General features: G+C 36.9%; 1 protein-coding gene across 1 annotated transcript; it reads left to right on the plus strand.

The window, feature by feature from the left end:
• Positions 1-2,208: 2,208 nt before the first annotated feature.
• On the plus strand, positions 2,209-3,240 carry LOC149838173 (pentatricopeptide repeat-containing protein At1g06143-like). The gene has a single exon (XM_090008201.1). It carries the CDS (start codon positions 2,209-2,211, stop codon positions 3,238-3,240), a length of 1,032 nt encoding a protein of 343 aa, XP_089864327.1.
• Positions 3,241-14,614: the final 11,374 nt, after the last annotated feature.

The following is a 14,614-nucleotide window of genomic DNA, read 5'->3' on the forward strand; positions in this document are numbered from 1 at the left end:
TACATCTGAATGCAAAATTGTTTCCAAGCCCAACTGGGCATCTGAATATGAGAACATGTAAAAGGTGCATCCGATTAGCTTAGCTTAAATAGCTAACTAGATCTTGATTTTATGATGGCATTTTTCATCTAAACGTAAATCTGATTTTGACAAGGATTGAGCCAAAATCGATTATGTTGGGTTTAGTAAGTCTACATCAGAACCCGAATTACTCGTTTCAATCTTTACTTTTCATTTATCTTCTTCATTATAAAATAACATTCACATCAATAATATCAATATTTTTCCTTGTTTTTCAGTTCATAACAAATCATCACGATCTTCTAGGTCTCATGGGTATACTTTCACGGCCCTACAGTGCCTTGCATGAGAGAGAGAGAGATTTTCCTGTGCTGTACTTCAAAAAAAGACCTAACTATTTTATTTTTATGGCCAACTATACATACCATCCTGTAGGAAATCATGGGCAAAAGTTTTATATACTCAATTTGACCCCACCTGATGTGTTCAACATGGTTCTTTTGTGAGGAAATTCCCTATTAGTTGTGTTTTTTCAACGATAAACTTTTACTTTTGAATCAAGAAATTTTGGTGCATCGTGGGGCCAATGTTTTTTGAAGCTCTTGAAAAACGTATGTACTTGTGATATTATGATCTAAGAATAAAAAATCAAACTATGCAAATCATATTTGTAGGCTCCATGACCTTCGAAAGTTAGAAAACGAGCAACTCTATAAACCGGACACACTAGGATAGATTGGGATCTGTTTCTTTAATGTGTTTGCTTCAACTCTTTTTTGAAATAGCTGAAGGCTATCAATGAGTCTAATCTTTGTCAAACACCCTGACCTAATCGGAATACTAATTTCTGTATATTGGTATCATATACTGAACTGAACCTGACCAAAATAATAATGGGATTAGGTTTAAGCTATGAGTTTTGTTGGGTATTCATCTTTACCAACTAAGGCTGTGCACTAGCCGGTTCGAACACGAGCCCAACACGTTCGAGCTCAGCTTGGTTCACATAAATCAAGCTCGAGCTTGAGATCGAATACCACAAAAATAGTAGAGTAATTTACAAAAACTGGCCAGCATTTGCACTATTACGTTTAATAACCACTTATTTTATCTATGTGCATTTCAAATAACAATTCACTTATCATTTTTGTGGGTAGGCGGCCTGTTGCAGCATCTTCGTAAGCGTATTTCACAAGTTTGAGTGAGCCCCTTACGAGCCGGGTACAATCGAACCCAGAATAGGAGGTTCAAACTTCAAAGTCAGACCTAGACCGGATTTAACCAGGGTCATGACCCATCTCTTTTATCTTTGGGTTGCATTGTAATTGCAAATAGGGATGTCAATTAATCAGATTTTATCCAATATCGGGTCGAATTTGATTCCATTTAGGGCATGTTCGGCTTCTCCCAACCTATGTGATTTAGAATCTCATGAGAATCAAAATCACTTGATTTGGAGTCTCATGAGATTTCATTTCTCATGTTGGGTTGGCTTGAGAAAAATAATCTCATACAAGTGATTCATTTTCTTTTGTTCTTTTACTGTGACATGGATTCGTTTTCTCATGTTTTAAAAAATTGAATTATAGATTAAAAAATACGCATTTGGTAAGCCAAAAAGAATCCAAACCGTTTACATTTTTGAATTGAACACAAAATAGGAGGTTCAAACTTGAAAGCCCAACCCAGATCGAATTTAACCAGGGTCTGACTCGTTGAGACCACGGCTCAACGGAGGTCTGGTTCATGTAGTTTTTATCGGGTCCGGGTATGATTTCTCTTATGATGGATCCGATTAGATCCGGGTTGGGACCCGATACCATACCCGAAAATAGGGGTCAGGTCTGATTTCACCTGGGTCCGAACCAAACCCGACCCGTTGACAGGAGAGAAACACGACCATCTCTTTTTATCTTTGGGCTGCTGCATAATGCAAAAGAACGATAACACTACCACCACCCAACTCCACATTCCGAGATGCCTCTTTGATCTGTTGCTTCACAATCCTCCCAACGACCGCCACCCTCTGATCCTCAAACAGTTGCGGCAAACGCACTCCCAGATCCTCACAAACGGCCTCCAAACCGACCACTCTGTGATCAAGAGCTTCTTGGCCCTCTGCAATCACTCAGGGCGACTCGATTACCCTGAAAAATTGATCCAAAACTCACCATCATGTTCCAATTTATGGAACTCGATCATAAAGGTTGCTACAGAGTCGGGTCTAGAGCAAGAGGCCCTCTCTTGCTATGTGAAGATGCTGCAACAGGGTACCCGCCCGAAAACTCGATCGTTTCTTTGGTTCTTTTTGTCTGCGCGGCGTCTTCGTCCGCCATGTTTGGGGTGGGGATCCATTGCCAGGTTTTGAAGATGGGTTTTGGATTTGACGCGTTTCTGCGAACTGGGTTGCTCGATTTTTATGCTAAGAAAGGCGATCTCGGGTCTGCGGCGAAAGTGTTCGACGAAATTCCTGAGAGAGATGTCGTCGCCTGGAACTCGATGCTTTCCGCTTTCTCGCGTCATGGTCTTGTTGATGATGCGTGTAAACTGTTTGATGAAATGCCTGAGAGGAATACAGTCTCCTGGAACACTATGATCTATTGCTACAGGAGGTGTGAGGATGATGTTGAAGCTCGCCGCTTGTTTGAACAGGCTCCGGTTAAGGATGTCGCCACTTGGAACTCCATGATCACGGGGTACTGTAAATCCGGTGACTTGGGGTCCGCTTGGAAGATGTTCGAACGGATGGGTACCAAGAACTCTATTTCATGGAACAGTATGATTTCAGGCTGTGTGCAGGGTAGGGAGTTTGGAAGGGCGTTTTCAGTTTTCAATCGGATGCAACCAGAGAATGCTAAGGCTACTGAAGTCACCATGATTAGTTTGTTGTCGGCGTGTTCACATTTGGGCTATCTGGATGTTGGCAGATGGATCCATGCTTATATTAGGAAGGAGAGGTTGAAGGTTGATGTTGTTTTGGGAACTGCTTTCATTGACATGTACATGAAGTGCGGCAGTATTGACAGTGCAATGCAAACTTTTCATGGGCTCCATAGAAAGAATATCTTTTGTTGGAACGCAATTATTTCAGGGTTGGCCATGAACGGTTTGGTAAGAGAAGCCATTGATGTGTTCTTGAGGATGGAGAAGGTGAACATCAGGCCCGATAACGTTACTTTAGTCGGATTATTAAGTGGGTGGTCATTTAGGTTTAGTTGACGAAGGCCTGCATTTTCTTGATCTAATGCAAAACAAATATGGGATTAAACCTATGATAGTGCCCTATGGATGCATGGTTGATCTTCTTGGCCGTGCTGGATTGTTAGACAGAGCACAAGAGCTTGTAGAGACAATACCAATGCCACCTAATGCTGTAGTCCTAGGCAGTTTGCTTCGTGCTTGCCGTGGCAGTAGAAACAATCAATTATCAGAGATCATCTATAGGCCGATGTGTTTAGATTCTAACGATGGAGGACACTATGTCATGTTGTCAAATCTATATGCATCAACAAATCGTTGGGCTGATGTTGAGACAATCCGGGAGATAATGAGAGAAAGAGGTGTTCTAAAGACGCCAAGGTGTAGCTCTATAGAGTTGAACAATGTGGTTCATGAATTGGTTGTTGGTGATGATGGGTGCACAGCAGAAAGGGGAGTCCACGAAGGGGCTGCTGCTCGGAGTTTCAGAAAAGAAAAAAAAAGGAGAAAGAAGGAAGATAGTGTTTGAGGTTTGCTTCGAGAGAGCTCAGTAAGAGTTGCTTAGAATTTTTCCTTACAGCATGACTATTTATAATTTCTCTCTCAGTTTTCCTCAGGCTCAGCTGTCGCAGATAAGCACAACGAGAGATATTAAGAACGGGCCAAAACTAAATGAAAATAAATTTTAGTTTAAAAAACAGTTGTGAAAACAACACATGCATATCCACGAACGGGCCCTGTTCGTGGATATGCCGAAGTGGGCGGATCATGGCCACACACTCCAACATCTCCCACTTGGCCATGAATATGCCAGCCTTGCTCCCATTAGTGTGAGCTTCCCATAAAAGATTACGGTTTTTCCTTCAAGGATTTCCATCGTAATCAAAGATACCTTAATCCCATGCGAGCAACATGCTTTTAAAACATATCCTCAAGGATCCCTTTTATAAGAGGATCAACGACCATGTTTGATGTTGTTAGATAATCAACAATTATCTTGTTTCTTTCAATCATATCATGTATATAATTGTATTTTACCATTATATGTTTGCTCTTTGAGCTATCAGTTCCGCTTTTCATCAAGGAGATAGCAACATGGTTATCACATAAAAGGTGAATAAGTTCAAATGCTAGATTAAGCTTTAAATCACAAATGAACCTACTAATCCACACTGCAAAGGTTGTGACTGCATTACATGCAATATATTCAGCTTCCTGAGTATGTAAGGGCACACATCCTTGCTTTTTACAAGAACAGGCTACTGCACCTCCCCCAAATAGAAAAATATAACCAGAGATGAACTTGTTGTCGTCTTTGCAACCTGCAAAGTCCGCATCAGAATATCCGATCAAGTCAAGTTTATCAGATTGAAAGCTTAGTTGTAATCCTTTTGAGTCTTTCAGATATCGGAATATTCTCTTAACTCCTTGCCAGTGACGCCAACCAGGATTACTCTGGTATCTGCTTACAAGACCAACAACAAAGCTTATATCAGGTCTTGTACACAACATAAGATACATTAAGCTTTCGATAGCTTGTGCATACGACACATTCAATCTTTGTTGGCCTTCTCCTGGGCAATCACTTTTACTCAGATTCACTCCTTTAGCGACAAGAGTACCACTGGGTTTCGAGTCATGCATTCTATATTTATTTAAGATATAGTCAATATATCTTTCTTGACTCAAACTGAGAATTCTTGATTTTCTGTCTCGGGTGATTTTAATTCTAAAAAAATATGAGGCTTCACTCATATCTTTCATTTCAAAGTTAGTATTCAACCAACTTTTTGTGTTGACTATCATTTCATTATCATTCTCGGTCAACAATATATTATCTACGTATAATGATAGAATGCAAAAGTGTTTCTTACTTTTTCAAACATACACAAAGGTTGAAGAAAGCCGCTATGAACAAAATTATCCTTATGGATGCAAACTTAGCCATTGGTGAATAAGTTTCAACATAATCAACTCCCTCATTTTGGGAGAAACCTTTTGCCACCAGTCTAGCCTTAAATTTTTTCATGGTTCCATCATATTTGCATTTTTTCTTTAGAACCCACTTGCATCCAACACGTTTTCTTTCTTCAGGAAGAACGGTTAATTCTCAGACCTTATTCTTTTCAATGGATTCAATTGTCTTATCCATGGCTTTCTTCCATTTTGATGCTTAATGTGATTTTATTGCATCAGAATATGTCAAGTTATCGGCCATTTCATCCAGGTCTATAGAATAACATAGCTCCTCAGACAAATACACATAATAATCATCCAAATAGGATGGAGGAGCTCTAGACCTTTTATGATCACTTAGTCTTTGAGAAGTAGAGGTACCAAAATCAGTTGATTTATTGCCTAACTATTCCACAGTTGGTTCATTGCCAAACTGTTCTGCAGTTGGTTCATTGCCTAACTGCTCTTCATTATCCAGTAAGTCAAATTGGTCATCAATTGAATCACTGGATTCATTATTGAGTCCTTCAAGGAACTTCACATCTCTACTCTCAATCAGCTCCAACCTCTGATGATATAATCTATAGCCTTTAGATCCCTTAGAATATCCAATAAAGATACGCCTTGCAGATCTGTTATCCAATTTATTCATAGTTGGATATAAGATTTTCACATGAGCTACAGATCCCCATATCTTAAGATGACTTAAGTCTAGTTTCATACGAGTCCACCTTTCATAAGGATTGGTTGGGATGACTTTGCAGGGTACTTTGTTCAAAGTGTACATAGTTGTACTAATAGCTTCTTCCCAAAATACTTTGGGTAGTTGTGCACCTGCTAACATGGATCTAACCATGTTTAAGAGGGTTCTATTGCACCTCTCTGCAACACCATTTTGTTGCGGTGTTCTTGGCATGGTTATTTGCCTGTTAATGCCAAGTTCTTTACAATGTTCACAAAATTCATTTGAGGTGTATTCACCACCTCTATCCGATCTTATTATTTTAACGTTCCTTCCAAGTTGTCTTTCGACTTCACTTCTATATTCTTTGAATTTCTCAAGAGCTTCAGATTTATGTTTGATAAGATACAAGTATCTGTATCTTGAGAAATCATCAATAAAAGTTATGAAATACAACATACCACTATGAGTTTGAACTTTAAAAGGTCCACATATGTCAGTATGTATTATTTCTAATATTTCATTGGCATGAACAACATTTGATGGAAAAGGTTTTCTAGCCATCTTTCCGTATATACAAGATTCACACTTTTCAAACAGTGTTTCATTGAAGACATGAATAATGCCTTGTTGTGCCATGTTGTTCATCTTTTTAATACTTATGTATCCCAATCTTTTATGCCAGATGTTTACATCAACAGTTGGGACACAATCAATATAAACTGAAAGAGATCATTTATTATCACCGAGTTTGAACATATTGTGTTCTTTTACAAATTTTTCCTCAAACATGACTTTTCCATGTTTTCCTATAGTAACTTTGCCAGGAACAAACCTAACTTCAAATCCTTTGCCTGTTAAAGCCGACACAAACACTAAATTTCTCCTCATAAAGAGAACATAGAGAACATCATTCAAAAGGACATTGGTGCCACCAACATTAAGTCGATACGATCTAATGCCTAAAACATCACAGTATGAGTTGTTTTCCATGTATACTTTATGTTTTCTTGGTCCTAATTCTTTGAGTCCTACAACTCCATCTGTGGATCTAGAAATATGATGGGTTACTCCAGAATCCACCTACCATCCAAACAATTCTTCATTTGCGAAGAGACACTCTGACACCACACAAACAACCTCCTTATTTTTGTTGTTGGGGTTGTTGTTGTACCTCCCATTATTTCTGTTGTTCTTGTTGTTTGAAAACTTGGTCTTGTAGTTCCTCTGTATGTGTCCAAGCTTGCCACATTTGAAGCATTTAACTTGAGAGCCTTTGTTTCCTTGTGGTCTCCTGAAACTTGCACCTTGTCCTTTGTTGAATTTTTCATTACCCTTTCTTTTAAAGTTGTTTGTTTTAAGGGGTACTCGATTGAATAAAGAGGTGTCTTGAGTAATTAATAGTTCATACTTCTTTTTTTTAGCCATGTGTTCTTGTTCTATGGCTAGTTGCAGGGGTAATTCAGTCAAATTTAGGTTTTGGGAATTTAACCTTAGAGCCGTTGTGACCATCTTCCAAGATGGAGGTAGGCTATTCAGTATTGTTGAAACTTGCATCCGGTTTGAGATCACGTTTCCGTCAATGGCTAGATCCTTGGCCATAACTAACATTCTATTTACATGGTCAACCACATTTTCTGACTCTTTCATTCTATAAGAGTTGTATTGTTTCTAGGAGTAGTTGTATGCGGACTTCGAATGTTGTATCATTGTTGCGATTGCCTCCATTTCTTTGGTTGTTGTATAATCCTCAAAGACCCTTATAAGGTCATCATCCATATAAGTAAGCATAATTGTTTTAGCCATTAGGTCATCTTTTTGGAATTTTTCATATTTATCTTTGTCATCTTTTGATACCTCTTCATCTGGGTTAGGAACATAGGTATGGAGAACATATTCAAGTCCTTCTAGAGTTAGAGCAAAGAGGATGCGTCTTTTCCAAATAGGAAACTTTGTTCCATTTAGTTTGTCAGTTTTGGCCAATTCGGATGCACACACACAACTAGTCATTTTACTATTTATGTATATATATATATATTTTTAAATTTATTTATTTATAAAAGAAGGATAAGAATAAGCAAACAAGTGGACAACAATGTTAATAACTTTATAAAGAAGGAGTCAGAAGGCCATAAAAAAAACAGGTCTTTAACCAGAAATAGATCAAGAATGGATGGTTAAAGATGCAAAAAACTGTCGGTATAATTTTATAAAAGATTCAGGTACTTGTCTGGTATTTCAGACAAATTTGAATTTTTTTATGAAATTTCAAACCACGCAACCCTTGTTTAGTAATTTTCAAAAAGAAAAGAATGCGAGTTTAATTTTAAAGACTTGTAACAGTCTTTTGGAGAAAATCTAAAAAAGCCAGGGGTAGACACACCTTTTCAGAAATAAGGCATATAAAACTCGACAAACATGATTTTTAGTTCATTTTAATGAGGGTTTTCTCTCTCCTCTCTTGAGTCTTCGCCGGGAAGACGAAAGGAAAACCGACAGTTCCGACCGGTTTCGGCGGTGGGGAGGCCAGACGATTGCTTGGGTCTTCAAATCTTGCCTCAGGCTCCTCTCAACGAAAAACCCAAAGCAAACCGATGGGTTTTACCCAGTTTGGTTGATATCTCACATTTTTCGGTTTTCCGATAGACTCCGAGTTTCTCGGTTTTCCTGTCGTCGGTTTTCGATAGATCCTGAGATTCATGTTATTTTACCAGCTTATCTCTTGTTGTGTGTTGTTTTTAGGCTTGGTGTTTTCTTTTCCAGGAGGAGTTTGATGATTCGAGAAAGCAGAACAACAAACAACCGAGAAAGCTCCTTCCCGACGGTCGAAAAACAGAGGTCGCCGAACAACTTTTCGGCGACAAACAAGATATTATATATATATATATATATATATATATATATATATAAATTTTTTTCTTTAGTGTGTGTGTTTATGGTTTAACAAAAAGGAGATACACAGTTTTCCTGTATTGTCAAAGATGGTTGCCCAAAGTTGGGTGAGCCTTGTAACTTATCCCTTGTGTTGTTTATGCAGGAGTCATATCCTTGATGTATCAAGGGGTTTAAAACAAATGCACAGAACTAACTATTGTGATTTTGCTGTGTCTTAAAGGAAATACATGCTTATTTTTAGGAAAAGCAAAAACACAGTGAGGAGTTCTTGGCTCGTTGAGGCACATGCAGACATAAGACAAGTTTCCAGAAAGGTAAAGCTCTAAGTGTGCTTGTTTTCACGCTTAAGCACATATGCAAAAGGGCTTCCTCAAGAAGTCCTGACTTACTTGATGTACGCTTAATCCTATTTGCTTGTGTGTGCAGGAATGATCAGCAGGTATCCTTCTGCAGCTTCAGTGTCAGAAGCAGTTCCTGATCGCAGCAACAATGTCCATCGAATTCCGAGATCATTGATACCTGAAAGCTTTGATACCACTGATGGGTGCACAACAGAAAGGGGAGTCCACGAACGGGCTGCTGCTCGGAGTTTCAGAAAAGAAAAAAGAAGAAAAAAGAAGAAAAAAGAAGAAAAAAGAAGAAAAAAGAAGGAAGATAGTGTTTTAGGTTTGCTTCGAGAGAGCTCAGTAAGAGTTGCTTAGAATTTTTTCTTAACATTTGGCTGGGCATGACTATTTATAATTTCTCTCTCGGTTTTCCTCAGGCTTAGCTGTTGCAGATAAGCACAACAAGAGATATTAGAAACGGGCCAAAACTGAAATCTGTTGGAAATAAATTTTAGTTTAAAAAACAGTTGTGAAAACAACACATGCATATCCATGAACATCCCTGTTTGTGGATATGCCGAAGTGTGCGAATCATGGCCACACACTCCAACAGGTGATTCTTCTCATCCACTATTCGAGAGGATTAGCAAGTTCCTGGATGAGATTTCTAAGGAATTGAGGTTGCTTGGATATGAGATCGATACGGTTCCTGTTTTGCATGACATCGATGAGGAGGAGTAGAGTTCTGTTAGATACCACAGTGAGAAGGTGGCAATTGCTTTTGGGATCTTGAGCACTAGGCCTGGTTCTGTGGTGAGGGTGGTGAAGAACCAGAGGATGTGCAACGATTGCCATGCTGCTACCAAACTAATTGCAAAGTTGTTTGGCAGAAAAATAGTAGTAAGGGGCAGGAACTGATTTCACCATTTTCATGAAGATGGGTCATGCTCCTTCAAGGATTATTGGTAACAGTCAATGGAAACAACACTTGTTCTTTTTAGTGATTTCGTCATTCAAGGTGTGGTGGAAGTGGAAAAAGATTAGGTGCAATCACATTGCACATTTCAAATGTGATGCTGCATCTAAACGCCCACCATCTGCTGTTGGACAGCACAGCTGACAAGCTGTATGGGAGAGATGGAGGGTGCTCAGGTGCAGCAGCACATTAAAAATGTGCAATGTGATTACCCCTGATCCAGCTTTGGTGGAAGTTGGTTAGGGATTCTTAGAATTTTTTTACCATATGTTATTTAATAATTTAAAATTTTAATGTTTCTGGATTCTGCTCACGAAAGGGGTTTCGAAAACGTCCAACTCTTTTTTCAGAGTGATGCATGCCTAATTGCTACGGACTTGGAATTTTCTCATTGGGTTGATGTTGAGACGATTCGAGAGATGATAAGAGAAAGAGGTGTTCGAAAGACGCTAGGGTGTAGCTCCATAGACTTGAACAATGTGGTTCATGAATTTGTTGTTGGTGATTCTTCTCACCCACAATTTGAGAGGATTAACAAGTTCCTGAATGAGATTTCTAGGGAATTGAGGCTGCTTGGAGATGAATCTCTCTCTCTCTCTCTCTCTCTCTAACGAAAACACCTACTCGTGCGAGGCGTTGCATTTAAATTTTGGAAGGTGATACGTCGCCTTTAAATCTAATAAATTGTTCAACCAAGGGAGATTACAATATGCTTATTCCCATCCTTTTCCCTTCCCCCTTCTCATTCCTTTTGGTTGTAATAATTCCTTATAAGCTTTCCTTTTACTCAGTTGGAGTAAAGCCTTTTTCGACTGGCCTACGACAAATGATTGAGGGAGCAGAGTCATTCTCTTGGAATAATCACACAAATCTAGAGCTTAAACTCAATAAATCTCATTGAAAATAATTGAGAAAGTATATGCCTATTTATAAAACAAAAAAAGTTAATATAAAAGAGTTAGTGTTAATTTCCTGCAATCCTACTCCGGAAAGAATCTCAGGTTAGCCGGGAGTCCACACTGGATTGGACTCGGGGGGTGGGGGGGGGGGGGGGGGGGTTCCCACTCTGGAGAGAATCTTGAGATAAGTGGGACTCTCTCTCTCTCTCTCTCTCTCTCTCTCTCTCTCTCTCTCTCTCTTGCACAAATCTGAGCTGGGCGAATCAAGGATGGATTTGGGATCTTGCGGGTCCGACTTGAGGTGGGGATCCGTAACAAAATATGACATATAAATAATATATTTACAAGTTTTTTTTTTTATAACTTTTAACATAAAAAGTGTCTTCATTGAGTTGGATTGCAACCTAAAACCAGAATTTACCAAACAAAGAAGACTAACATTCTTATGACATTTATGTTCATCCCAAAAATTCATGTTCAAGAATTGTCAATACTCAAGATCATTTGTTTAATTTCTTTCTTTTTTGAAACTTATTATTTCACAATTAAATTTTTATTCTTTTTTTTTTTTATCGATACACCTAGATTACTTTTCAAAAGTGGTCAAAGTTATACAATTATCAGTATTTCTAATAAAAACTTTAGTTTTTTTTTTTGCATTTTTAACATAGACTAAAATAACACAATGTTAGAGTAAATTGAACTATAATTTTTTTTTTATCATGAAACCCAAATCAAGATCCACAAAATGTATTAGATTTATGATCAATAGTAAAATCACGTAGCATCAGAAAATTAAATGCAATGCATAAGATAAACAAGCATGCCTAAAAGTCAAACATACATACAAAAAGAGAATGCTAAAAATATGTGCTTATCGGAAAAGACAATGCCAAAATAACATAAACAAGTAAAATATAAAGTAATTTTTAAAAAATGTACATTTATCTATTCATTTAACAGGAAAAGAGAATGCCAAAATAACTTATTCATGTCAATGTTCAGTTACTTTAATTGATTCATGTTAGAAATAAAAAAAATAATAATTATTTCAACCGTTAAAGTGCTTACTAGAATATCTCATCATCGATGATGTCTTAAAAGCCAAAAAAATTGCTGATGAAGTACCGTCGAAAGTAGTCAAAAAAAAAAACCTGAGAAAATTTGTTGGAAAAAAATATGATGGGACAAAAAGGGTTGGGAACCATAAACAAAGCCCTAAAATACAAAAAAGCCTTAAAATGCGAACCATCACTTTTTAAATATCGATGCATCACATTTAATGCTAGTACAAACATTCACAAAAGAATAGGGAGATTCACATTTAAGTCTTCAAAAAATTTGCAAATCTCATGTCCAATTTACGAATATTTGAAAAGTCTACATACAATTGAGGTACAAGATCCGCATATACAAATATTTATGAATTTAAGCAGACATTTGCAAATCTCCTTCTGGAGTTTACTTAATGGAGATTTGCAGGTTATATTCACAAAGGTCATATTGTATTTGTGGAGGTTTCATCAAACGGTGAAAGTCAGGGACATTCACAATTGGTATTTGTGAATGTCACACATTTATGAAACTCTTTGAGGAGTATTTACTTAAGTGAGATTCACAGGTTATATTAGCGAATGTCGTACTATATTTGTAGATGCAGTACTATATTTGTGAAGCTTTATAGGCGATCTTTTTATTGAAATGTTATAAACTTCCTACAATGTACCTATATATCAAGTGAACCTCAACATGTTTGCATGCATGAAAGACAAAAATATCTTAAAAAAGTCAAAATTTGATTATTTTAGATATGCGAAAGATTTTGTTAAATTTTTAGGCATTTTGAAACAGCACGGTTATTTCCTGTTTTGATAAACTAACCCTCCGAGTTCCTCACCATGTACCCAATTCTCCGTCCTTAATTGAACCTACTGAAGGCCTATAACATCTCCCAACCTACTGGAGGAGGATACTATATGTTAGAAAAACACCTAGTTTAAGGATATAGGATGATTCAAATGTTGGGAAACAAGTGGAGCCATCGTGGCTAGACATGTTTTCAGCTCGTTCTATCTTGTAAAATAGACTTGACAAGCTGAACATGGACAATAGGTGTTTCGGTTTGATTTGACTCGCATAAGCTCATTTAAGTAGTAATAGATATATTTTATATCATATAATATAATAAAACATATAATTGAAGTATTTTGTTTACAAGCAATAGGTTCATATATAAAATTTTATTGCTTATATCTATAAAACAATATATAATTTTATAATCTTATCACTCCCAACTCTGAATCGATATATTTTTTCTTACATGTTGGTAGCTTTGTCCAAGTCTCATATATATCTTAATCTTAATTTTAATTCTTATATAAAAGCAAAAGCATCTGCAGTGGCGGCCAAAAACTTTTTCCTTTTGTAACTTTTTCTCAAGTGACATCTTTATTACAAGTTCTCATAATGAAATTATAAATTTCTTTGGGCATTTGTAAATTTTGTTCCAACGAATTTATGTGTCACATGGAAATTCTGTAAATTTGCATAAAACTAATACTTGCATATCTAGTTAGTCAACTTTTCATATTTCCCAATTGCCGATCATTGACCTCTTGTAAAAATAAATATTGAGAGTGCACAAGGGCTTCGCTCATATGGGAGGGGAAACTTGTAAACGTCACCAAGTTGACGGGTCATCACAAGTTCAAAATCCATAAGTGGCATCTCTTGCTGCAAGGTTGAAGCTGGGCGTACTCCCCGATTGGCCGGAAAGACCTCAAGGGTTTTACCAACGGGATGCCAGCCAATGTGCGATCGGTGATGAAGGGTTTTTCTCTTTAATTATTCAAAAAAAGTAAATGTTGAGTGACTTTAACAAAAGGTCACCCACTCTCTCTTACATTTATATTAGGCTTCTGTCTCTTATCATATTTGACCCAATGTTGCTCAACTTAAAAAAACAAGCTATTTTTTCTTTATACATTTTGTCATCTGTTTTAAATTTTTTTTCTTTTTCATTCTCTTACTAAATGGATGGGTAACCAAGATGCTTGGTTTACTTTTTAGAGCTTTGATGCAAGTGGCATAAAAGTGTATTTATTTGCTTTAATAGTTTTTACATACATTTTTTTAATGAAAATATTTAATTTGAAGTATTTACATATTTTTATATCTTCATTAATGTTGTTTTTGTCATAATAAATTTTTTAACATAAACTAAGTCGGCTATATAGACTTGCCGCTATAAAAAATGCTTTGTGAGACACTATTAAGTTATAATGAGGGACAATATGGATGCTTCATCTAACAATGTGTAGGGTGTTATGCATGTATGAGCTGGGGCGTGTCATCATCATTTATGAACACTATTATTAATTACAAAAAATGACTATACTATGCGGCAAAAATGATGCATTTCTCCAAATGCTCTAAAATTTCAGAAATTTGTCTGCTGTCCAAAACCATAAATAAGCAATTTTTTGGAACCTTTTTACCCTTCGCACAAGAAAACGTCACAAAGTTCATATGATATATCGTTTCGCCCATCGACTAAGGCAAAATCTCACTTAAATGTATATTTATACATATTGTTTTTCGGTCATCAAGAAGCGCACAAAAAATATGTTATTTATGTAGTCTTCTTTATTAATCAGAAAAT

The sequence above is a fragment of the Nuphar pumila genome, chromosome 5, assembly GCF_984573655.1.
Source record: "Nuphar pumila chromosome 5, dmNupPumi1.hap1.1, whole genome shotgun sequence".
Classification (NCBI taxonomy): domain Eukaryota; kingdom Viridiplantae; phylum Streptophyta; class Magnoliopsida; order Nymphaeales; family Nymphaeaceae; genus Nuphar; species Nuphar pumila.

Bases quoted from the DNA above. Each gene is read 5' to 3' on its own strand.
- LOC149838173 (XM_090008201.1), top strand. From the start codon at position 2,209: ATGGAACTCGATCATAAAGGTTGCTACAGAGTCGGGTCTAGAGCAAGA.